Raw genomic sequence first — 27,392 nt, 5'->3', positions numbered from 1 at the left:
GACTATCATGCTCCAGTTTGGAACTTATAGGAATTGCCTGTTGGAATTACCCCTTGGAGTCACACATGCCTGAGAGGGTATTGTAAAGTCACAGTTACGGGCAAATCACTTTTGGGTGGCAACACTTGAAAATGTGACAGATGAAATGACCATGTGACTGAACATGCAGGATCTGCACAGCCTCCAAGGTGCAATGCTCACTAAGATGTTGTGACCTGCTGTAGCTACCAAGATGCTGACATCTACATGGCTGGTTGTGATGGATCTTTCTAAACAGTGAATGTCAGCTGTGTGGACACTCCTTACAGATTTGCAATCGGCAGACTTCAGCATCTAAAAGTTTCCTCTGGAATGCACTCAAAGGACCATCTCTTATAACAAAAATAACAAGCGGACCAACATTTTAAAACTAATATTCGCATAACAACGCAATGAAATCTCCTCGCCGCAGCCTTGTGGCCCCATCACAAATTGCTTCCTGCCACAGAGAAGGACTTCCAGAGTGGCAATTATATAGGACTGAAGTTAAGAAAAGCCCACCTCCTATATCAGGTCCGCCTCTGTCTCCAAAGTGTTTCCAGGGTCAGCTGGCCGGACTTCAACCTGCACTCACCCCTTGGCAATGAAGACCGTGCACAAAGCCAGGAAATTTCCTTACACCCATTACCCCCCTCAAAGATGAAAATTCAGTCCGTTAACGCGGTTTCTCCCCACAGATGCCGCCTGACCCGTTGAAATCATCAAGCATTCTTTTGGTTCTTATTTCAGATTCTCAGCATCTATCGTATTGTGTTTTTGTATATTATCTGGTCACTATTACATTCTGCTTGTGCAACCCAGGTGCACACAGATCTGCTGCAAGTGTTTCCTAAATTACAACAGAGACTACACTTCAGAAGTACTATGTTGACTGGAAAGTTCTATGGGTATCTTGAGCTCGAGAAGGACTTTACATAAATTCAAGTTGTCAGGGTCCATCCTGTTTATTCCCTTATTTCTCCTTTCTTTTATTTTGCAGTTATCATTTTTGATCACTGGGTGATTAATGGACATGTATCTTTAAGTCAAGCAGCAGAGAGAATGATGAATTCAGAAGTTGCAGGAGAGAACACTCTGCCAGTTTGAACAGGAGCTTCAGACTTTTCGGTACTAGAGAGATGGGATGGCATTCTCTCTGATTGACTGGTTGGGAGCCAATGAATTGGCTTAAAAGGCTGTACTACAGGAAAACCATTATAGGCTGCAAACAAAGACCAGAATCCCATCTGTTTTTCTCTCCCTCTAGAAAGGCTGGGAGTTCCCTATTTCTGATACTCCAGAACGAATCTGCAGTAAAGCCTCGGGCTGCAAGTAGAGTTTGAAGAGGAATACGGTGCTGGAGTAACCACCTGAAACAGAGACTCTTTTTCCCTTTTATGATTTTTTTTTTTTTACTCCTTTCTTCCCCTGTGTTTATCTTAAAAGTAGGGAATTAGGAATTAGATAATAATTAACCAGTTGTATTTGCTGAATATTTCATTACAGTTTTTGTTATTAATAAAGTAATTCTGTTTACATTTACAAACCTGGTGACTAATAATTGGGCAGTCAAGGGCCAAAGACTTCAGGTGTTTTTCTATGAATTATTAGTTAATAACTTGTGTTGTGACTCCAGTCCAATGGGGTTGCAATTGACTACATACTAGCCCAGGGTGTCTTAATAAAGTACTTATTTTCTTTATAAATCTTAGGTAGAAGGCCTGTGGTCCTGTAGAAACAGAGTAAATTTAATTTGTTGCATTTCGCCAAGGTTTTCATTGCTATTAAAGTTTCAGTTTACTGGGCAGCACAGTGGCTAGCACTGCTGCCTCACGACGCTGAGGAGGTGAGTTCGATCCTGACTCTGGGTCACTGTCCGTGTGGAGTTTGCACATGCTTGGGTGGGTTTCACCCCCACAACCCAAAGAGGTGCAGGGTAGGTGGCTTGGCTAAATTGACCCTTAATTGGAAAAAAATAATTGGATAGTCTAAATTTATTTTTAAAAAGTAATGTAAAAATCTGGAATTCTGACATGAGCTGAGAGCAGTGGCATCAAGTTTTCAAACCCTTCATTAGCCTATCAAGAAATTGTATTTATCTCTGTTTAGGACAACTTGTTAAAATATCCAGCAGGAGCAGAACAACGCATATTGTGGCAGCATTATGCAAAGAACATAATTAGTCCTCATTGGTTGTTTTTTGAGATGGCTCGCTTTTATCTAAACCAGCAAAACGTTAATCATTTACTTGGAAGAGGTGACAATGGATTTGCCACTTTCTTTGTTGACTGCTCCTTCAGATTAACCTCACAACTCGCGATTTCCCACTTTTAACAAAAGCCAGTGACACATCCAAAAATAGTAACTCTTATGAAAGGGATTCTCTTATAAAAGGGATTCTGTCTTCCAAGAGCATATTGTCCGCACAAAGTGTTTACATAGACAACTATCGACATTTTGCTCATCTGTAGTTTGGCTTAAGTACACACAGAACCTCTAAAGGTACAATAAAGCCATTCAACACCATGAACTCCTCCGAGACATTTAAAAAATGGAGGCACATGAATTCTTGTTTATATTAGCAGCTAGTAAGAAGGTCAACCATTAGGAACTACTTCAACCAATCCAAAGAGTACAAATTCTTAATGGAAAAGAAAATCTGCAGTTTCTAAAGGAAATCCTTTATTAGTGTGAAGTGAGTGCACCCAGCATTTTACAATAAACATATTTTCTTTGTTTGATGTGTGTATACAGATCTGATTACAACGTGCCATTAAAATAAGCCAAATATTTTTGAATCTTGTGGGACAAAGACAGCATTTTAGTATGAACAGGTTAATTAAGAAAAAGCTCATTAATGTTTTTCAACATAACAAACATGGCATTGCAAGAAACAGTTTTCAAAAAAGTAAAATGTAATAAAATTGGCATTGCCTGTTCTGTGCCCAAAGATTATGCAACCAATATGGTTAGCACTGCTGCCACACAGTACCAGGGAACCAGGTTCAATTCCAGCCTTGGGTGACTGTACGGAGTGTGCACGTTTTCCCATGTGTGTATGGTTTCCTCCCATAGTCCAAAGTAGAGGTGGGGTTACAGGGATAGGGTGCTCTTTCGGTGGATCAGTGCAGACTTGATGGGCCAAATGGCCTCCTTCTGCACTGTAAGGATTTGTTGGATTCTAAGTAAATGTTTTCATAAATATATGCAATTATACACTTACATAAAACACCTGAAAACAAATCTATTTTCTTGAGCATCTATTCAAACGTTTTTAAAAAAAGACAAACTAGAGAACACTAAATTGACAAGTTCCACTTTGGGTGCACTGATTTGACAAAAGGTTATTCAAAAAAGTTATAGGCTGATGGTTTTGAGCCTCCTTTTCGTTAAAAAAAAAAGGAACTGCTTGGTGTGGCACAGTGGTTAGCACTGCTATCTCATGGCACTGAGGACCCGGATTTGATCCCAGCTCTTGGTCACTGTCCGTGTGGAGTTTGTACATTCTCCCCAGGTCTGCGTGGGTGTCTCACCCTCACAACCCAAAGATGTGCAGAGTAGGTGGATCGGCCACATTAAATTGTCCCTTAATTGGAAAAAATTTAGATAAGGAATTGCCCAAAAAGCTGCAAATGAAAAGTCATGTAAATTAAACACAAAGATCAGGGCAGAATTCTCCCACCTTGGGCCGAAGTGCTCTTGCAGGGCCGGCAACTTGGGGGGGGGGGGGGGGGTGTTTCTTACTGCAGAGGCCAGTGGGAAAACATGCCACATTGTCCATCTGTGAACTCATTAATTATGCACCCTGGGGTTTTGCACTGTATTCGACAGAGGGGCCGGCTGATGGTGCATCGTCCGCCATAGTATCCGGGTGCCTTATTGAAAAGGCGCCCAACATCACTGACTCGCTACTGAAGAAAGAAGATGGATTTCCTGAAAATGATGATGGACCTCCAGAAACATTCTGAGGCTGGAAGACTGAACTCCTCTAGGACATCAAATATGGAAGATCTACCTGTATATGCTGCCCCCATCCACTTGCTGCGGTGTTCCAACATCCAGGGTTCCTGGCGGCGTCCACCCTAAACACCGAATGCAGCCCCAGGCATCATTCAGGCGAGTCTGCCATTTGTATGCCACATTGTTCCAGATGTTTTTTCTCACAGACGTAGTAGAGAATCAGGTGTACATGATCAGGCCTTCATCTCCATCTCTTTAGAAGTATGCAAATCAGTTTCACGCTGGCCCCAAGTGGGTTTCCCAATGCACTATGGTAGTAACCAGTGGAAACATTCCCGCTGACAGAAAATGGATTTTGAGGCTCCTGCCGAATCTATCCCCCGCCCGCTCATCATTGCACCCACCACTGGGGCTTGGGAACAATCTGCTCCAGCTGTCATCTTTAAATGACTCACCAAAATAATCCATCGGTATTTTCTGTTATCGTTGTATACTCTCTAAATTCTACAGACAAGTATATCAATTCATTCCAAGGGCCCATCCACAAATATAAATCAACAGTAGAGAAAGTAAGCCATAAACAAGCTTGAAGCATTCTTTCACATTAGCAAGTAGCAAAACACAGCAAGTAAGCTAAATGGCAGTTGATGATTCATTGTACATTTTATTTTCTTCAAAAGGGGGAAGAAAGTTGCAACTTCTGTAACTCCTTATTTCAAGTGCAATCAAATTAAAACACTTTGGTGTGCCTACTGCAATTTTTATGGGCTGTATAGTAGAGCGTGATAAAGAAGGACCATGCATTTTTTCTTCAATTACTTTTATTTGGAAGCTTTGGTTTTCATCACCTCCTGTAAAGAGCACATCAGTTGAATCTAGTCACCCAACCTCAAAAGGAATACAAAGGTTTGAGCATGGACAGACTTGAGCGGCTCTCGGTCTTTTTGAGCGAATTTTTATCATGTATCAACACTAGGGAAGATAGATAGTGAGGCAAATGGCTGCATTAAAGCCCCTCACATAAATGACAAAAAGCAAAATGACTAATTGTAATTTATACATTTCAAATATATATGTATAACATATAAAACCACCAATTCTTGGTTAAAAGGCATTTTAGCGGTCCTTAAAATTCCAAGTAAGCTTATCCTGAACAGTGTGCGTACAACTACTTTCTGACTGGCCCCATGTAATCCTGCTCCATATCAAAAACAGTAGTCAGAGCAAGAATGGTGATGATATTCTTCCGGTTATATTTATTGTAACCAAATGAGCTCCAGTTTGCAAAACAAGCCATAAACTTTACCAACAGTTAAAATAGACTTGCACAACCTGGAGTAATGAGGAAAAAGTCAAGTATACAAAGTGCTTCAGAACTTCTATTCTTAATCAATCACCGAAGACCAATGATATCATTAAAGCCTTTGATCACAGATCTTCTTTCAAGCTCACAATCACAGTAGGAGTGACCTGGGTTTTCAGAAAGAATGGAGAAGATACCTCAAGAGACAAAACAGTGAAATCGGAACAATCATCAAATCATTCCTCAGGAAGGAGGAAAAAGAAATGATGTATCCTATAGGAATACAAAACACACTCCATAAAAAAGGCAGTAAAATAAATTCATGCTGGACAGCATTCAAACACAAATTTCACATTAAATTAACCCTGACAGTACTTCAAACTTACATTACCAAACCTTGTAATGAAATGCTTAGAAAATTCCTTTCCAAAAATTGCCAGTTCAATTTATTTTTCCCAAATTTAGAAAGCAAAGTAAATTTGCATGTTTCAAGTGGGTTGATGCTCTTGATTAAACTCCAGTTTGATTTAAAAAGCAGGAAATGCCACCAAACCATTAACTGTACTGTGATTTTAGCGATTAGCAGCTTGATTGCAAACATTTTTTTTTAAATTTGGAGCACTCAATTATTTTTTTTCCAATTAAGGGGAAATTTATTATGGCCAATCCACCCAACCTGCTCAGCTTTTGTGTTGTGGGGGTGAGACTCACGCAGACATGGGGAGAATGTACAAACTCCAAACGGACAGTGACCTGGGGCTGGGATCGAACCCGGGTCCTCGGCGCAGTGAGGCAGCAGCGCTAACCACTACACCACATTGCCGCCCTTATAGCAAACATAAATAATCTGCAATTCTGGATAAAATTGTCGAGAGAACCCCAGCCCCCGCTTCCTCGAACAACAAGGATTGAAGGATCTCTTCCAGTTCCTCGGCCAGGTCTGCCATTTTCAATCTGCTCAGATACAGGAAGTGCAACTGTGGGCTCTGACTCCAGTGCAACCAGAGCCTTTTTGTTCAACAGCACCATCACCATTGCGTCCTGAGGGAGGGCACCCATCCTAAAGCATTAGAGGCCTCATTGTTCTTTCGGGTGAATTAAGAGTCCATGGCTTTATCTGAAGCAGAGTTGTGTAGTCTGCTCCCTTCCTGGCCAATATTCGAAAGATTGACAACTTTCCAAATGAAGAAATCCCTCCCTTCTCAACCGTAAATGGCTGACTGACCTCTTAGCCTAAAGTTATGTCTCTATATTCTCCAGCCAGGGAAATAGCCTCAGCATCTACCCTGTCAAGCGGCACTGTGGCACAGTGGTTAGCACTACTGCCTCACAGCTCTAGGGACTTGGGTTCAATTCCAGCCTCGGGTGTGGTGTCTGCACTTTCTCCCCGTATCTGTGTGGGTTTCCTCCCATAGTCCAAAGATGTTCATGTTACGGTAGCCCGGTGGTTAGCACTGTTGCTTCACAGTGACAGGGTGTCAGGTTCGATTCCCGGCTTGCATCACTGTCTGTACGGTATCTGCCCATTCTCCCAGTGTCTGCGTGGGTTTCCTTCCACAAGTCCCGAAAGACATACTTGTTAGATGAATTGAAGATGCTGAATTCTCCCTCAGTGTACCCAAACAGGTGCCGGAATGCGGCTACTAGGGGATTTTCACAGTAACTTCATTGCAGTGTTAATGTAAACATTATTATTAGGTGAATTAGCCATGCTAAATTGCCCCTTAAATGTCCAACGGTTAGGTGGGGTTATTGGGTTACGGGGATAGGGTGGAGGCGTGGGCTTAAGTTAGGCGCTCTTTCAAGGGCCGGTGTAGACTCGATGGGCCGAATGGACTCTTTCTGCACTGTAAATTCTATGATTCTATAAAGCCCTCTCAGAAGTTTCTATGTTTCAATGAGATCACCTCCCATTCACAATTAGTGAAGACCACTGGATAAGCATACGTAGTTCAACTCTCTTTCATCAAGTTAACAATAGAGATCAATGAGTATCTAACCATCTACATGAAAATCAACTGTATCACTCGGACAATGAATTGCTCAGGCAACAGCAAACATCAGTGGATCCTTAGGCAACTCATTCACAAAAAACAAAGAACTGTGTTTATATAGTACCTTGTAAATCTCCTGGGGATGTCCCAAAACACTTTGGAATCGGTGCACTTGTTTTGGAGTGATTATCTCAGCAATTGTAACAATATTGCAATAATTCACAAACCGCAGATGATTAACAAGACTATTTTTTATAGGTCTGTGTGAAGGATTATTATTGACCAGGACACCCCTTCAACAACTAGCCGATGGGGTCTTTAACATCTGCAGACAGAATTTTGATCCTGCGTCCTCTCCAGAAACAAGCACTCCCTTCATAGTGCAGTCTGATTATTTGCTGTCAGTTTGAACCCAGAACCATGACTCAGGGTTGGAAATGCCTTCAACTGAGCCAAATCTCTAACACAGCGAGATCATACACAAATAAAACTCCCTCTTCCCACCCCCAACCAGTTATTGTAAAAATATATGTGTTGGAACACTGTCCTGTGGTAAGCAACCTACATCATATCGCAAAACAAATTGATAAACCGGTGTAAGGACTTTGAATATAAATGCAAGGCACGTATTTGATTTAGTCTCGAATTATCCATGTTAGGGTGCCCCAGTCACAAGACTCCAAATCTAGCTTGCCCTCTGATATTTGCCCCCATTTGCGAGCCACACAACAAGAGAGGGAAAGGCAAGCGAGATTGCCTCCTCTTCCTAAGTAAGAGATGACATATCCTCTTAGCTATTCACAAAACGAACCACATCAAAGCAATAAACAGACACCATACTGCTTTGTGAGGAGGAGGAAGAAGAGGAACGGTGAGTGTCACAGAAGGAAAATGCTAGTTGGAACACAAAAGAGAGAGGAAAAGGAAGTGTGGTATAATTCTGGCTATAGCTCAATGACCAATGAGCAAAGAGTGTGATATGGACAGGTTGAGTAAGTGGCCAAATGAATGGCAGATGCAGTATAATTTTGATAAATGTGAGGTTATCCATTTGGTAGCAAAAACGATGTGGCAGACTATTATCTGAATGGCTATGAATTAGGAGAGGGGAATGTGCAACGAGATCTGGGTGTCCTCGTACACTGAAGGTAAGCATGGAGGTACAACAGGCAGTAAAGAAGGCAAATTATATGTTGGCCTTCATAGCAGGGGGATTCGAGTACAGGAGCAGGGATGTCTTGCTGCAATTATACATGGCCTTGATGAGGTCACACCATGGAATATTGTGTGCAGTTTTGGTCTCCTTCTCTGAGGAAGGATGTTCTTTCGCTAGAGGGAGTGCAGCGAAGGCTTCCAGATTGATTTCAGGGATGGCAAGACTGATGTTTAAGGAAAAATTGAATCAGGTAGGATTGTACACGCTGGAGTTCAGAAGAATGGGGGGGGGGGGGGGGAGAGAGAGAGGATCTCATAGAAAACTATAAAATTCGAACAGGACTTGACCAGGGTAGATGCAGGACGGATGTTCCCGTTGGTGGATGTGTCCAGAACTAGGGTTTACAGTCGGAGGGTACAAACTGGACCATTTAGGTCAGAGATGAGATGACAGTTCTTCGCCCAGAGAGCGGTGGGCCTGTGGAACTTATTACCACAGGAAGTGCTTGAGGCCAAAACACTATGTTTCAAGAAACATTTAGATACAACACTTAGGACGAAGGGGATCAAAGAATAAGGGAAGGAAAGCGGGATTAGGCTTATTGAGTTGGATGATCAGCCATGATCCAGCATTGAATATATTTAAGGTTGAGATAGACAATAATCAAGGGATGTGGGGAATGGGCAGTTAAGCCCATGATCATAATGAATGGCGGAGCAGGCTCGAAGGGCCAAATGGCCTCCTCCTGCTCCTATTTTCTATGTTTATATGTGAAACATTTATGATACCTTGAAATTATGTTGTAACAGCCACCATTTTATCTCAAACGGCACACAGATTAGTATTTCAAAAATATTTTGCTGTATTATATTCTCTATGCATGTTACACGATGCTTTCTGTCCAAGCTTGGGTGTTTGCATATTTAAAAGAATGTTTTATAGAAATAAAGTGAGAAATTTATTCTTCTTCATTTTAACTGCTATATAAATTAAACACTGCAAAGGAAAATTAGACAACCTCACAATGGAGCATCACTCGAGTAAAGTAGAGATTGGAGAATCAGTGTCACAGGGTTGGAAACCAAACTCCGAGCTGAGCTCCCATCTGATCAAAATATACTATGTTTCAGGAATACAGCCTTGCTAAATTAACCTTAGAGTACCAAGTTACCATAGCCTTCCATTACTTCACTTAAGGATCCTTTGTGCGTTCGCGATTAGACCCAGGGGAATAGCATCAGATGATCCAGGTCCTGTCCTTGTATGATGCCCACATTTATAGTTCCAACAAAAAGTCATCGTCAGCAGGCACCCTGGCTAAAATCCTATCTCTAGCCCAGGGGCATTTAAGGTGCGCCACTGCAATCCTTGACTGAGAGCAGTTAATTCAGGAATCCAACCAGAGTTCCGATCAAAATAACTCCCTGTGAGTTAACCAACTGAGTTATCATCAGTGCACTTTTATACAGTTTCAGAAAAGTAACCACAGGTTGAGAAAAATATAAACTTGTATCTACAATTAAACACAAAATTAAATATTGGTTTCAAAATCAGTGGCTTTAGCTGCTATAATATACTGAAAGAGTAAATGTTTTCAACCCAGCAACAGCAATCGGGAAAAGGAGAAAGCTTACACCTGCAATAACACATGTATGCATGCACATCAGTGAGCTGAGAGAGCCTGGAAGTGAAAGGGTGCAGAGTCAGCAAAAGAGGACAGAGCCACAGAAAAATAAATGAAAAAAAATCCATGGTATTTTTTTCCCTCTTGCATTGAAGAAAGATGACACAGAGACACAGAAAGAAATATGAAGCGGCACTCGTTCAAATGCTCACAAGTTAAAATGCCCAGGTTAACATCCACAATTTGATTAATGTGCTCTCAACAGTATATTTGAAGCCAAATTCAAAAATCAATAGATATGTGTTGTTTGAAAACCCATACAACAAAAGCTGCCATCCACCTATTAATGTAGGTGGCTCGACAATTTCGAGCTTTATACTTTTTCATCTCCACAGACTTTGATCAGCCTTTCTGAACAGTATTCTCAGAAAGCAGTTTATTACCCACTCCATCAAGTGATCAATGATTTCATTAATATGACAGATCACAAAACTGTCGTATCATTGATACAGGCTTGAAAGATGATTCCAGTTTCCTGCCACATTTCCACAGTCTAGGATACTTACTGGCAGCTCGACTCCATTCAATATTTTCACAGACACAGAAAACTAAAAATCCATTTTCAAACCAATTTCAATTAGAATCCAGGAGTTGTTATCACAGGTGCAGCAGAATGGGTCTGTAAGTGGAAAAGTCGGCTGTCCGTTCTGAAATGAAACCTTATCTGTTGCCACAAAGATGGCTGAGGACAGCCTATCTGTAATTTACTTTTTATCCTGTGTTAACTTAAGCTTACTTCTGTCACATGGAATTCCTACTACTTGCTGTTAGTGGGTAATCTAAAAGCTTAAGAAGCGTATGTGAGTATTGATCTTTTCTGCATGAACTTTCCTTTGAACAAAATTATACACGTGGGTAAATACCCGCGTTGTTTTTTATTTTTGCATTATTTTGCAAACTTTGCATTAATTTAAGGTTCAGAAATCTGAAGCAAAAAGAGTGCAGTTTTTAAAAAATGACAAGTTCTGTCTCCACCCATTGCATTCCCAGAGATTTTTTATTTGCAAAGACTGGGACGTCAGCATTTCATTAATTCTGCGCCCAAGTGGAGAGGCTTTTCTCTCACCTCCTCCAGTCTCTTTCAGCAAATTATCCCATGACGGTGGATTTATTCTCTCAAAGACCCCAGACTTTGAGAAACAACAAAAGAATCAGAAGACTTTCTGGTCCACCTGCCTGGCGAATGATGAAGCAGGGAAAAGCATCCCCCAGAGAAACCAATCAAACCATTGTGTAGCACAGTCAGACCTTTTCAACTGTCAAACCAGGAGAGTTGGAAAAGAGATGAAAGAACTTGGGATGAAGCTACCATTTATATAAAGATACAGGAATGGTCTCCTAAGATTTAATAATTGGGATGGTACTCAACTTTAACTATAAAAAAAAACAGCACGAACTAGCCTGGCCAAAAGAGGGAAAAAAAAGTTAGTGGAAAATCCGCAGCCTCTATTTAACAACTCTCCGAATCAGGCATTTTAAATGAAGTCAAATGATGAACAGTTAGAGGTTATAAAATCCACTTAAACTGTTGGAAAAATAAATGTGCTGGGCTTTTTAAAAACCAAAATTGAAACAGCATTTTTTCTTTTAAATGATGCAGCATTATTTTAATCCCTACTTAAAAAAAGAACGCAGAGATTTTGTGAAACCAGAGGGTAACTGCGAAGAAACTCTGTATTCATTTAGAACTCAAAAATGTTACATCTTCTTAACAAAAAGAAAAGTAGTGGCATTTTTACAAATCCTGGAATGTTTCTGCTTCATTTTGATAGGTGGGTGGATTGGGGAAGGCGAGAGCAGCGGGGGTTGCAAGAAAGGTTTTCGTAACAGGGCTTCAAATCTGCCCTGTCCCAGGGGAGTCAGAGATTCTTATCAGCCACTGTGGATTGGGTTTCATGGCATTCCTGACTGCCTTCTATCCTGATGTGAGAATCCGCACACCACCACCATCCAACCCCCTCCCCCCCCCACCCCACCCTCCTCTCCTTTCAGAAGGTTACATGCTGGCTAAGCTCTCCATATTGCTCACTGCCTCCTTTCAACTCTGACCCACACAACGTGAGTCACGTATTGCTTCATTCTGACCATGAGGCCATAAATGGGTAAAGCGTTTTAACACTCCTTTTACAGGAGCACAGGCTGGAAAGTACGAACTACTACTACAACAGGAAGTGTTCCTTGTAAGAGCTCCACGGCTTCGTTTTTTATTGCTACCCCAGGATGAGCTTTTTTTTTTGTTGTTCCCTCTTGCCAGACTCAACAAAATGAAAGATGCTAACTAATAGGGAAGGGAAGTGGAGTGGGGGGGGGGGGGGGGGGCTGGAGGGTGAAGCAAGGATTCATCACTGTCGCAACATTCTAGGGATGGAGCAGGTTGGGGGATAGGAGGACATGGGGATAAACGTTAACAACTTTAGTTCCTCTTGGCAGACTTCAAACTCTCAACGCTACCAGGAACGTCCGTCCACCTGCCCTTGGAACAAAGGAGGAAGCAGGTTAAAGAAAGGCTGCGTTTGCTGCCATGTACCGTTGTGACATCATTGCGAGTTATGGAGATCAGAACTCGACCCATTCTGCCAACATCAGTGTGATACTCATCCTCCTCATTTAGCTTCTCGTTGTTTTCAAAATAAAAATTCAAACTTGCAATGACAACGGAAACCGTGTGTCTGTGTTGTTCCACATTAAATCTGATGAACAGCCGCATCTTCAGAAGAGGGAGGGGTGGGGGGTTGGGAGGAGGGGGAGAGAACTGAATAAGAGTGGAGGGGAGAAATGCACTTTTTATCAAGTTACCGTACTCAATCACTTAGGCAGTAGAAGCCCATTTCACAGATTCAGTCTTCATGGAACTGATTTTAGGGTTCAGAGTTACATTCATACATGATCAAATAACAAAATCTTTTTTTAAAACTTCAGAAATGATAAGGGGTCAGCTTTTGAGCAGATGTAAATCATCAGCACAAATATATGTTTTGCACGCATGGTAATATTTTGTCTGCTCCCAAATTCAGGTTCAGAGCAGAAGGCACAAGAGAAGGGTACAGGGCAGAATGTAAAAAATAGGGACATTCACATGGAATCTTATACCACATTCAACCCTGTATGCTCGTGTTAGTTATTAGAAAAAAAAGTTCTTTTTTTAGTTCCATTTGCCTGCTCTTTCTCCATAGTCACACAAATATTTCCCCTTTAAGTCTATATCCAATAACCGTTCAAAGTTATTACGATGTCTGTTTCCACCATCCTTTCAAGCAGCACATCCTAGCTAATATCAGCACGTTGTATATAGAGGAATCTTCATACTGTATCCCTCTGGTTCGTTTGCCAATTACCTTAATTGGGTTCTCAGGTTACCAACATTTTTGCTACTGGAAATACTTTCTCCTTACCGTACCAAAACCATGCATAATTTTAAATCTCCCTGAACCTTCCTGGCTCGAAGGATAACAATCCCCGCTTCCCTAGGCTCTCCACTTAACTGACGTCCCTCATCTCTGCACCCAAACTATCATTTTCACCCTTGCAGTATGTGCAGACTGGTCCCCAGTTGTGAGCACAGTGTACTTGTTGCCTCAGTCTGAATCTAACATTTTATTCACAGATTAGAGGACTCAGCAAGTTAGGGGTCCAATCTAGGTCACTTTCCAATCGTCTTGTACCATTCTCCCCCAGCATAAACCAGAAAATACATGCGCATGACTAAACCAAGCACCACATACTCAATAATCACAGCTCCGCACAGGCAGAACACTCCACAGCATATTTAAAATAGGAAGAAAAATCAACTTGCACAGATGGGCAATTGGCAGTAACTCCTGCACAGTCCACGAAAAGGAGGGGGGTGGATAAAAATCACGGTAAATCTCATCAAATTACAAAGAGAAATTTTAACTGGAACAGAACTCAGCAGCATAAAAGAAAAATTGCTCTGCATTGGGTTTATAACAGGGATTACTTTAATTCCAAATTCTTCTTCCTCCACCTACTTTCTCAAAACAAACAGAAATCCAGGTGCAGCTGATCCATTCATGAGGAATGCAGTGAACAAAAAAATAAATAATTGCTGCTCTCACAGTTAGCAAATCCGTGTACACTACACTACTTACCATTGGATGTTGTACTGGAGGCTATGGCTTTTTCACTGACATCTGTGCGAGACGATCTCTTTACAATGGAATTTTCTACTTTTTTCTTTTCAGCTGCAGTAGTACTGTGCGACTGGGCATCCATGGTTATGTTTCATTACCCCAGATCTGAACACCAGCACAGCTATGAGGCAAATAAAGTGGAACAATATTTTAAATTAAAATCCATATCTTCACACTATACGAGACTTCACAAGTCTATAATGAGCTAAGACACTACATTAAAGAGCCTGTTGAATTTATTTTAAGCAAACCTTTCTAGTACTCTTACAGCTTAACACTTGAGACATTTCTGAATACCAATCGTTGAAGCTGCAGGAATAAGTGACAACTTTCCTGAAAATGCGAAACTATGGGACAAGTTAAAATATTTGCACCCCACCGCCAAGCACTGAAATAAAGTTCGACTTTGCAGTTATTGCGGAGGCAAATTGCAATTTAAACTGGTCAATGCACATCAACTCTCACAGGTAATCATCAGCAAAACCAGCTTTCTAACATTTCACAGTCTAGACAAAGGCAGCCACGCCATGCCTTTAGTATTTATAGAACATAGAACATAGCACAGTACAGCACAGAACAGGCCCTTCGGACCTCGATGTTGTGCCGAGCAATGATCACCCTACTCAAACCCACGTATCCACCCTATACCCGTAACCCAACCTTAACCTTACTTTTTAGGACACTACGGGCAATTTATCATGGCCAATCCACCTAACCCGCACATCTTTGGACTGTGGGAGGAAACTGGAGCACCCGGAGGAAACCCACGCGCACACGGGGAGGACGTGCAGACTCCGCACAGACAGTGACCCAGCCGGGAATCGAACCTGGAACCCTGGAGCTGTGAAGCATTTATGCTAACCACCATGCTACCGTGCTGCCCAAGAAATGAAGAAAACATGCGGCTTGACCAACGGAAAACCTCATCGAAGGGCTTGTCCGGGATTTGAACCCGGGACCTCTCGCAAATTCCGACAGTGACACACCCAAAGCGAGAATCATACCCCTAGACCAACGAGCCCCTCGTAGTCTCAAGTGTATTTGTGAACAAATTCAAAGGCGAATACTCGAGACTTTATTTTTTAACATAATCCTTCTAATACCAATCATCACACAGGTGTATCTTTCTGTTTAAAGCCCAGTGTGCATTTTTGTAAAAAGGAGTAGAAACATTAAACATACCCAAAACCCAAAGCACAGCAGACATTTGGTAGATTTGCAGCAACTGGCAGAAATCTAAATTTTACTGAAGTCAAATGCATTTTATCAAAACCATGCATGAAACAAATCAGTATACCCGATTACAGTAATTTATGCAGCTTAATAAAAAGTTTGCAATTGTAGTAGACATGGTCACTGTCCAGATTGAAAGTGGAGGGCTGTGCAAACTGAAGGAATGTACCGTTATTGCCCAATATAAACCCTTGCAAAATAGCCCCATTGTCTTCAGCCACAGTGAAGACCTGAAGAAAACTATTTATGCCACCTGTAACGTGAGCTGGGCTTTATTTGTGTCCAGTGTCTTTTCTGTCTGCTTTTTCCTTCTATTTATCAAAACTAATTAATAAACTTTTGTCTGCCCTTTCTTAACTTACAATCCCACTGTAATGTCTCATCTTCGCTTGGATCTCTTCCATGCTCTTTAACCACTGCTTTTTTTTTTCATTTCCTACCCATGACTTGATCCTCACTTTGTTTCTCTTTCTTTATTGCCCATTTTTTTCATCATGCAGTCTTACTTTTATTCATTTCATTAGTAACTGCTTTGCCTCCTTTGGGAAGAGCTGTCCAAAGCAGCAGTGTCACAACATTCATCATCATTACATCAGCGGCAAGAAAGTTCACACTGATTGTTATCAGCGTAAAGAGCACTCTGATCACTGTGCAAGCAAACATAACATGTTTAATTTTTAAGAAATAAGCCTGAGTATTTGTGGTGTTCAGCTGTACAGCTTTGATCTGCTCTATTGAAAGTAGTCTTCAGGGATACAATCAAACTCGAACAGCATAAACTATAAAAAGAGAAGAGGAACAGAAGAGGGAGGCGAGAGAAACGAGCAGGAAATTAGGCTCTGTGCTCAAGCATAAAGGATTGTTTATCAGCCCGATTGAATTGGCTGACAAAATATCATGGGGATTTAGGAATTCTACAAAACTGTGCAACAAATAAATTCAAATCCAGACGATGTATAAAAAGAACAAGATCTTCAATTTACTGATTAATATATTCAGCAAAGCTAAATCTTGTACCCGTGCTGGTCTTGTTCTATTAAAGCTTTGCCTGACTGTTGTTGTGTGCCTGTGCAGTGCTCCTGTGTGTAGCGACAACATATCAATTTCACGTTGCAAAGAAATTGATACAGAGTTTGTAAAAACTGATCTGTAGTAACTGCAACAGTAAAAATCAATTTAAAAATTGAATTTACCAATTTTTCCAAAAGGCAATTAATTCAGCAAGCTGGCTATTCAGGACTGAAACTTAAAGAATTTAGAGTACATACATGAGAGGAAAAAAGCAGGTGCGTTCCTTAAATATCTTACTTACAAGTGTGTTTTACTTTCCAAAATGATTGAAGCAGCTTTAATTTCCTTTACAAGCTAAAAACTTAAGACAATCTCTCATTATTCTTTTAAAATGAAGCTTACTCCATCTTTTAATTATCAGATTTGTTAGGTGAGTTGGTTAAAGTCGAGCAGCGGTAACAATCCGCTGGTGCCAGGCAGCAATTTCAACTGCATTAAAGTATTTCAATTAGCCTCTTGCATTTTGCCATTTACCTAATCAAGGCTTGCACTGATTTAAACAACTTTGGTTCTAGGCACTCTGGATACCATTGCAAATATGATCATGAAGAATGGCACTGTTTTGCAACACTCATATAAAACAAAAAAATGAAGAACGGTGTATAATTGAAATATAACTGGGTGTACAGGTAAAGGCAAACAACGCAACATGAGTAGAAAAACAAAATTTACAAAAACAAGTATGTTTTTCAAGGGGTTTCAGCATTTCTGGTAAGGCCAGCATTTACTCCTGAACGATAAGGTGATGATGTGCCACCTTCTTAAACTGCTTCAGTCTGTGTGTTGAAGGTATTTACTACTGAGCTGTCAGGTAGAAAATTCAGGATTTAGATCCAGCGACAATGAAAGACAATATATTCCCAAAACAGGATAGTATGCCGCATTGCAGGGGAAACTGGAGATGATGGTGTTCCATGTGCCTGTTGCCCTTGTCCTAGGTGGTAAAGGTCATGCGCTTGGGAGCTACCATCATGTTGAGTTACTGCAGTAGATGAAAGAGCGCCTTGTTGCATTGCTGGTGGAGGGACTGAATGTTTAAATCATAGAGTTTTGAGCTTTGGCCCATCGTATCAGTGATGGCCATCAAGAATTTATCTATTCTAATCCCATTTTCCAGCACTTGGTCCGTAGCCTTGTATGCTGCGGCATTTCAAGTTCTCATCTAAATGCTTAAATGTTGTGAGGGCTTCTATCTCTACCACCCTTTCAGGCAGTGAGTTCCAGCTTCCCACCACCCTCCGGGTGAAAAGGTTTTCCTCAAATCCCCTCTAAATCCCTTGCCCACTACCTTATATCTATGCCTCCATGGTTGTTGACCCCTCAACAAAGGGGAAACATGTCTTCCTGTCTACCCTATCTATGTTCTTAATAATTTGGTTCACCTCAATCAGGTACCCCCTCAGCCTTCACTGCTCGAAAGAAAACAATCCCAACTTAACCAGCCTCTCTTCATAGCTGAAATGCTCCAGCCCATTCAACATCCTGGTGAATCCCCTCTGCACCCCTTCTAGTGTAATCACATCCTTCCTCTAATGTGGCGATCAGAACTGCACGCAGTACTCAAGCTGTGGCCTAACAAGATGTGAAACAGCTCCATCACAACCTCCCTACTCTTGCATTCTATGCCTCAGCTAATAAAGGGGAGCATCCCTTATGCCTTCTTAACTACCTTATCTACTTGTCCTGCTGCCTTCAGGGACCTATGGACGTGCACCCAAAGGTGCCTCTGGTCCTCTGTACTTCCAAGCGTCTTGCTGTTCATTGTGTATTCCCTTATCTTGTTAGTCCTCTCAAAATGCATTGCCTCACTTTTCAGGGTTAAATTCCATTTGCCACTATTCTGCCCTACTGACCAGCGCCTATATATCACCCTCTAATCTAAGGCCTTCTTCCCACTATTTACCACACCAATCTTTAACCCACAAGCTGTTGGATGGAGTGCCAATTGAGCATTTTGTCCTGGATGGTATTGAGTTTTCAGAATGTTGTCGGATCATAATTCAACCTAACCCCGGGTGATCCGTTTGCCTCCCACAGTCCAAAGATGAACTGGTGGATTGGCCACGATAAATTGCTCGGTGTCCAAAAAGGTTAGGTGGTGTTACTGGGTTACAGGGATAGGTGGAGGCATGGGCTTACGATCTGTCACCACCCACTGCAAGCCCAATCTGACAGGACTCAACCAGCTTGGACAATAGTGGTGCTACAAAGTCACTCTCAGTGAATAAAATTGAAGTCTGCCACCCAGTGAATAATGTGTGTCCTTGCCACCTTCAGTACATCTTCCAAGTGGTGTCCAACACAAGTATTGATTCAACATGTTAGAAACAGCAGTAGGTGGTCATCAGCAGGTGGCTTCACAGCCTATGTTGGCCTTACGCCATGGGGTTCAGAGTCAATGTTAAGGACTCCCTCCCAATGTCCTGCCACTTCTGATGGATTTGACCTGTTGATGATACCGAAAATGCCCAGGGAAGGTGATGGATGAATTTGGGACATTACTGTAAATAAGTAGGACTATGTCAAATTGTTGCTTAACTCATCAGTGGGACAACTCTCCCAATTTTGGCACGAGTTCCCAGATAGTACTGAGGTCAACTGGGCTGTGTGTGTCTTTGTCATGTCCAAATCTGAAACCCAGGTCGATGCCATGTGTTCCATACATTTTATTCTTATTAAATGTTGTCTTATAGTTTGGTGCAACTAAATGTTGAGTAATTTCACAGCAAAGTTAAGAGTCACCAACCTTACTGTGCGTACAGAGTCACATATAGGACACATTGGATGAGGCCGACAATTTCCTTCCCAAAAAATACATTAGTGAACCAATTAATTGATTGAATTTAGGGCAGCACGGTAGCACAGTGGTTAGCACTGTTGCTTCACAGTTCCAGGGTCCCAGGTTTGATTGCTGGCTTGGGTCACTGTCTGTGCGGATTCTGCATATTCTCCCCGTGTCTGCCTGGGTTTCCTCCAGGTGCTCCGGTTTCCTCCCTCAGTCCAAAGATGTGTAGGTTAGGTGGATTGGCCATGATAAATTGCCCTTAGTGTCCAAAACGGTTAGGTGAGGTGGGGTTACTGGGTTACGGGGATAAGTTGGAAGTGTGGGCTTAAATGGAGTGCTCTCTCCAACGCCGGTGCAGACCTGATGGGCCGAATGGCCTCCTCCTGTACTGTAAATTATTATTAATAATAATTAGTCCAGTATCATAACCATTGTGCAAATGTTCCTGGTTTCACGTACAAAAGAAAAATGAACAAAATACTATCATAACAACCATCCTGACTTGGAAATACATCGCCATTCCTTCACTGTCACTGGGTCAAAATCCTGGAACTTCTTCCCACACAGCACTGTGGGTGTACCTACGCCACTTTTACTGCAGCGGTTCAAGGCAGCAGCTCACCATCACTTTCTCAAGGGCAATTGGGTGTGGGCAATATATACTGGCTTTGGCAGCAATGCCCAAATCCCATAAATTAATTTTTTTAATTATATAACATCTTTGATCTAGTTGAACATCAAAAGGCACTTTGTGAGAGCATAAGCAAGCAAAAAATGACACCAAAACAATGAAGGTGACATGAGAGCAGGAGCTTGGTAAAAGTGGCAGCATTGTAAGAAGCATTTTGGTGGAGAGTAGAGGGGCTTAGGGGTAGAATTTCTGAATTCAGATGCAGTCATGAGCTGACGACTGTCGGTGTGAAAAAAGTGGGTGACGTACAAACAGACCAGAAATAGTGGAAGGTTGAAGTCTCAAAGATTAGCAATGCTGAAGGACCTTACAGGCACGAGGCTTGAAGGACCATACATACGTAAGGCTCGAAGGACCTTGCGGACATGAGGAGTGACAAGGCCAGGAAGGGAGTTGAACACGAGGATTTAAGCTGTTATTTTTATGTTTTTGAACCAGATAAAGCTGCCCTGAACATAAATCTGTGGAGATTGAGGGCTGATTGATCAAAAAACAAAAATACAATTGTTCCTTTATATGTTTCCTCCCCTCTAGTGTTCACAGCTGCCAGCAAGCTTCCAGTATTACTATGTGGCTGTGTCCAGGCTATCCCCATGCTAAATGACAATGTGGCACTCGCAACACAGCAGAGCCATTATTTTTTTATAAATTTTATAAATTTAGAGCACCCAATTCATTTTTTCCAATTAAGGGGCAATTTAGCGTGGACAATCCACCTACCCTGCACATCTTTGGGTTGTGGGGGCGAAACCCACGCAAACACAGGGAGAATGTGCATATTCCACACGGACAGTGACCCAGAGCCGGGATCGAATCTGGGACCTTGGCGCCGTGAGGCAGCAGGCTACTCTTGTTCATCACAATCATGCATTATCCAGTAGGGCACTTGCTTAGTACAATGAGGAGCAGAAACTTGGACTAAATTTCCTCTTCTCAAATAACAGAGGAACTGAGGCTAACTGTGGTGTTCAACTCAAAACTGCTCCTTCCAGTAAAGGCCGGCCCCAGCAAGAAGGTATGGAGGCGGGGTGATGGGGATGCATCACTGGGGGTAGGCAGTGCCAATGCTGCAGGAGCAGGAATTTCCACTGGAATGCCCCTTCGTAGACCAAAGAATAATTGATATGGAGGGCCCACTGGAAGTTCACCAAGATTTATATGGCAGTCTTCTCACACTGTGTAAGTGCCCAGTCCCCACCGCCACTGATAAAATGCCTGTAGAGGCCAGCAGAGCCCCTCCATTGGCACAGCTCCTTAGGTATCCAGGTGGGCGGACCACCTACAATCTGTCACATAACTGGCAAAATAAGTTGGTAGCAGCAAGTGGCAGGTACCTCCACTCCTCAACACCTACCGAGGCCATTTTGCCAGCCTTCCCATCTCCAAGCTCCCAACACCAGAGGACGCATAAAATTCAGCCCCTTGTCTCGGACCTTTAGTCTGAACCAAGATATAATTCCCAGCCCCCCCTGAAAACCAATGATAGTTTGGCCCAACTTCTCAAGAAAGCTTCAGAAGATTTAAATACTCGATTCTGCTTTGTTTTATGAACTAAAAGTGACTCATTCCGACAATGATATCAGCAAAATGCCAGTCCTTTTGGGTAAGGAAGTTAACATGTGTGGAGATAACCAAAGAAATCACATTACTCTTGTTATTACTTGAGAATGAGGTGTGGAAGATTTCATTAGTGATTAGTTGTTCCAGGTCAGTTTGGTGGCACTGTGGCTTCGCAACATATATTGACGTGCACAATTTTTCCCTAGACATGGAATGGTTCAGAACAGGGGACGACAAGAGCAAGGCGAGCGGATTTGTTTCCCTTTTTAACTTCGATTAAATTTAAGAATGGGTGGGAATAAGTTCACTTTCTCTTTATTGCACTGAACATTAACTCAGGCAATCTGAAGATATGATGTACCAGTGCAGAATGGTGAAGATTATTCAAAGCACACTTTATTGAGGTTGCGAGCAGTTTTTATTAAGACTAAAAGCGGCCAACAATTTAGTGATTATTTACACAATTAGGCTAATCCGCACTTGGATGAACAAAGTAATTTTAACCCCCAAATATGGATCAGATGGATGTCAAAATGTTAATAATTTTAAACCAGAGATCAACTTGCCCTGATACAGCCCGCATTCAGGAGCAGGCAAGCAACCAACATTCTCCCAGTAGGCAGCGTGCTAATTTAAATATCTTAATGAGGCCACCTGCCTCAAATTTTACTCCATTTTAAATTATATGCTGGCTACCTGGGTTTCCCCGGAAAAGGGAACTGCTGAATCCATAAATAAAGTGCCTTTCCAGCACTGGTTGTAGGCCGAGGGATGCTCTGTTGCTTTGCCCCACTTCACCACCATCACTCATGTACAATCTCCCCCAAACTACAACAGCCCGCCAATCCAGGCTCTCTGACTGACTTTGCCCACCCCCATCTTTTCAAACTCTTTTCACCTCCGGGGCCTATAAATCGCTACCCCCTTCCCACCAACCCGCCCAGACCCATCCTTCCAATCTCTCCCCATCCTTCCCCTTAAAAAGGTATAAACACCACATCACCCATCGCAAAGCTTGCAGATTACCCTCCCTAACCCATGCCGCACTGCCTGGCCTCCAACTGTCTTCTTCTTCCCACCCCACACCCAGCTCATCTTCCAAACACTCTCCAATCCCCAACTTCCAGTCTTCTACCCACCACCTACTGCTCACACCATCATTCCTAATCCCTCCATCCTATCTGTTCCCTAACTACAACTTGCGTCAATGTCCTATTCATCCAAAAAACAGTTAGCCGCTCAATTTGGCTGGTTGTGGCCAACAAACAAAGTCAAAAATGTTACATAGATCAGGCCAATTGAACAGGATCTGAATTAAAGCTATTCTTCTGGAATTTCATGGACACAAAAATTGCATCCCCTCCTCCATTCCCTCCCGTCATGACAATGACATCTCCTCCAAGGCATTCTAAATGTTGTCAAACTGTTAGTTGATTCTGGAACAGATGGTCCATCATGGATTTTCCCTTTCAGTGAATCACCATTGTTGTGACCTTATCAAAAGTGCACTCTACTGAATGCAGAGACACAGCCATGGAGGTAGCATCCCCTTACAACCACCACCTAGGACCGCTGCTCTGCAGTGATGTAATTATTTGCCAAGACACATTGGGTGGATGAATGATGAACAGTGCCATGCTCATTGTTCCATCCACTTGTCCTCTTGCCAGCCCTCTATCATGATGTGTCCACACTGTTTACCCTTGATCAGTTCCCTCACACCCACCGTTGTCACATCAGAACAATGTGACTACAGGGGCAGCACAGTGGCGCAGTGGTTAGCATTGCTGCCTCACGGCGCCGAGATCCCGGCTCTGAGTCACTGTCCATGTGGAGTTTGCACATTCTCCCCATGTTTGCGTGCGTTTCACCCCCACAACCCAAAGATGTGCAGGTTAGGTGGATTGGCTGCACTAAATTGCCCCTTAATTGAAAAAAAAATATTTGGGTACTCTAAATTTATTTTTAAAAAGAACAATGTGACAGAGGGCGATTTCAGAGCACAGCATGCTACTTGGAATCACGACCCCACATACAGAAGCACTGTGCAGATTCACAATCTCCACCACATCATAATAATTGATTATATGGTGACAATGTGAGTGCATGTAAGCACACAATATTGATTGCGGGGATTGTATATATTTACTTGCACATGTCTCGCTATGTGTTTGTAAACTACAGAGCTCCAAAGGGATGGCAACATTATGAAGGGGGATCTTTCTGGCAATAATGAGGGCAGCATGCTGAGGTCCATCTCGATGGACTGCCAAGTAAATCAAGGTTATCAGATAATCAGTGATGCTTTGGAGGGCTGCTTCCTTCTTTACTGTATCACATAAGAATCCAGAGGTCAAAAGTTCAAGCATTTGAGATGCACCTTGTATCTTTCATTGTCCATTCAAATATGATTTTATAGGAGGCTTAATGATCTTACTTAACGAAGAGATGTTAGGCAGCAAGTGCTGACTGGATGCATGACATTCGTCTGCACTGCAGTGTAACATTCTGGCTCACATGTGGACATCGCATCTCGAGAGGCCACATGTGCTCCAGATAATATTGCTCACCTGCTGTCTCCACTACTTTGGTAGCATTTGCATTCCAGGTGTGCTTTATGCTGGAAGCAGACGTGTATGGAAGGCAGGAATATTGCATGTCGTGTCCCATTTCAGGAACTGGACCACACCCAGAATAGATGGTGCACAAGTTCTTCTGAGGTGCTGACGTTGCACAGGTATGGTTTAATCATGTGCAATATGCATTAAATGCATGAACGTTGAAACATGAAATTCTATCAACATGTACAGAATGTAGAGACTTGAGTTGGGCCACTCTCAGCATTAGAAAATAGAACATAGAACAGTACAGCACAGAACAGGCCCTTCGGCCCTCGATGTTGTGCCGAGCAATGATCACCCTACTCAAACCCACGTATCCACCCTATACCCGTAACCCAACAACCCCCCCCCCCCCCCTTAACCTTACTTTATAGGACACTACGGGCAATTTAGCATGGCCAATCCACCTAACCCGCACATCTTTGGACTGTGGGAGGAAACCGGAGCACCCGGAGGAAACCCACGCACACAAGGGGAGGACGTGCAGACTCCATACAGACAGTGACCCAGCCGGGAATCGAACCTGGGACCCTGGAGCTGTGAAGCATTTATGCTAACCACCATGCTACCGTGCTGCCCCATTGTGAGCATGGTCTGATTATGGACACGGTGGTGGCTTTGGTGCCTTATTTGCAGGCACTGCCATTCATGCGAGGGGACCAGGTTGTGAAGGGCGCACAGTGGTTAGCACTACTGCCTCACTGCACCAGGAACCCAGGTTTGATTGTGACCTTTCGGAGTCTGCACATTCTCCCAGCGTCTGAGTGGGTTTCCTCTGGGTGCTCTGGTTTCCTCCCACAGTCCAAAAGGTGTGCAGGGTAGGTGAATTGGCCATGCCAAATCCAAAAAGTGTCCAAAGTGTCCAAAAAATATTAGAACATAGAACAGTACAGCACAGAACAGGCCCCTCGGCCCTCAATGCTGCGCCGAGCCATGATCACCCCACTCAAACCCACGTATCCACCCCATACCCGTAACCCAACAACCCCACCCCCCTTAACCTTACTTTTATTAGGACACTACGGGCAATTTAGCATGGCCAATCCACCTATTAGATGGGGTTATGGGGATAGAGCAGGGACTTGGGCCTCCATCCGCACTGTAGGCATTCTATGATTTCTATGACTTTTCACCAGGTGTGTTTGCAGTATGTTGAGGCCCATGGTTATAATGGTGAGGTTTCCAGCCATATGAATGGGACTGCAACAAACTCATTGGTGTTGATTCTCTCCCTTCTGGGGGATGGGCAGCTCCTGGAGTAATTGTAGAGTCAATGTACAAGGTTCTTCAGGTGGAAGTGTCACCAGGGACTGGCTGAAGTGTGATTTGAGGGACATTATGAGAATTTATTTTGCACAAGGACACACCTGGCAATGTTCATCTCTTACAATATTCCCCTCCTACAAGAATTGGCTACAGATTCATGCCTGCCAGCTTTGCCATTGGCAACCAGTTCTGGATCACCAGGATGGACAGAGGCTTCCTCCCCCTCCTCATCTTTCTCCGCCTTGGAGATTACAGCTCAGCCCATGGTTTCATCATCGTTTATTTCTATGCCCCTTCACTGTGCAGATGCAGCACACCACTATTATTCTCGATACCCTTGCTGGGGCAGACTGCAGGGCTCTACCCGAGTAATTGAGGTTCGAAGTGTATTTTGAAGATGCTAATGGTTTGCTTAATTGCGCTCCTTGTGATGACTTGGCTGCGGTTATAGCTGCACGCTGTCTCAGTTTGAAGAATCTAGTTGCTCACATTGACAATCTTCTGTGGCCTATATGTGCAAGGGTACCGTGCCAGCCTTCGATCTTCCTCGGCGTGAAGTGCAATGTGCTCTTTTCAAACACAAAGTTCTTCCTGGCACTTGGGTGCATAAGCCAAAACAAATTTCCCTACAGGTCTACTAACCTCAGCCTCCTACTCCCTTGGCTTAAGGCAAAATAGTTGTTAATGGGTTTGTGCCAATTCTGCCACAACAAAGACAAGTTTAAAGCTAATTCAACAGGGATATTTTCACAACTCAATGGGGTACCAAGTCTACCCAAAGAAAGGAATAAAGTTCAGACCTACTCTTAGCAGGTCTATTTGGCACATTCTGGGTTCTACACTCATGGCCTACCAAAATCAGACTGGAGTGGAGGCAGCTGGTGACTCAATAACCAACTTCCTCCATGAACCAGGGATGTGCAAAATGCATCTTGCTCCCGTTAAAAAGGAAAGCGTTGTGTTTGCGGGCAGGACTTGCAATTTCTGGGCCCATCCGCCATTTTTGCCACAATGGAGAGGCTCTCTGTCATAGCGAATATCCAGGCCAAGTAGACTGAAAACAAAACGATACCTTTTATTTCTGATTCTGTCTTTTAAATATTCTTATTGATAAGTAAGTCAATATTTCTTCAAAATTTGAGAGGGTGTGTTAAAAAACATTTGAAAACAATTTTTTCGAAGGGTTCACTATAGTTTTTGCTGCAGGTATGTCCCTGCTGCAGCATGATACTGATATTGCAGCGTCTTTTAGATCAGGGCATTATTAGAGGCTATCAAAAAAATTAACTCTTCCAGACTCTAATGACAAGAAATGTTAGGGCAGTTGCTGCAAAGGCAACTTCACTACTCTCTTATTCTAATTTAAGATGTAATCAAGCAGTTCCTTCAGTAACCTGGGTAAACAGACACTTCTATAGCAAGTAAGTGTATTGGGAAATGCTAGGCTCTTAGCCAGTGCCATCCACTCCAGTAACATTAAAGCTGTTTTGTGCTTCAACAGAAAAGGTTCTATCACCATAACAAAGAGCAAGAGGTGAAGTCACCCATCAAATCTCCTTCTCAATAGCAGGAATACTACTTTGGGTATGATCTTACTTATTCTTTGAATGCAGTTCAACCTCCGCATACAAATGAATACGCTATTATCCAAACAAGAGAAACCACAGGGCACTGCCCCTTTCGCTTCCCCACAGCAGCCTTTAAAAGTCACATGACTGCCCTCCTCCAACATTTCACTTAAGACCTGATTCTGAATTTGCATCTGTTTTGGAACTGAAGGAATTAACAACACTCACTGGTTTGATAAGTTACAAGTGCTCTGAGTCAGTGAGAGAGAAACAAAAAAAAAAGAGGTCAGTGTAAGGGATTCTGTGTAGACACTGAACCAAATTCAGAAAA

The 27,392-nt window shown here is 42.7% G+C and overlaps 1 protein-coding gene and 1 non-coding gene across 3 annotated transcripts in view; both read right to left on the bottom strand.

Moving 5' to 3' along the window:
* The window catches only part of LOC119972716 (transcriptional activator GLI3-like), a 447,347-nt gene that overhangs the window by 383,437 nt on the left and 36,518 nt on the right, over positions 1-27,392 (bottom strand). For both annotated transcript variants that reach the window (XM_038809920.1, XM_038809921.1), the window contains exon 2: positions 14,225-14,387. In XM_038809920.1, coding sequence (XP_038665848.1) covers positions 14,225-14,348 — 124 coding nt within the window. In that variant the 5' untranslated portion in view covers positions 14,349-14,387. The remainder of the gene's footprint in view (positions 1-14,224; positions 14,388-27,392) is intronic.
* trnap-ugg lies at positions 15,198-15,287 on the bottom strand. Its single transcript is given in 2 exon segments — positions 15,198-15,233; positions 15,252-15,287. It is a non-coding gene; the product is annotated as a tRNA-Pro (tRNA).

Source organism: Scyliorhinus canicula, chromosome 10 (genome assembly GCF_902713615.1).
Source record: "Scyliorhinus canicula chromosome 10, sScyCan1.1, whole genome shotgun sequence".
NCBI classification, from domain to species: domain Eukaryota; kingdom Metazoa; phylum Chordata; class Chondrichthyes; order Carcharhiniformes; family Scyliorhinidae; genus Scyliorhinus; species Scyliorhinus canicula.
This window is presented reverse-complemented; position numbering and strand designations above follow the sequence as displayed.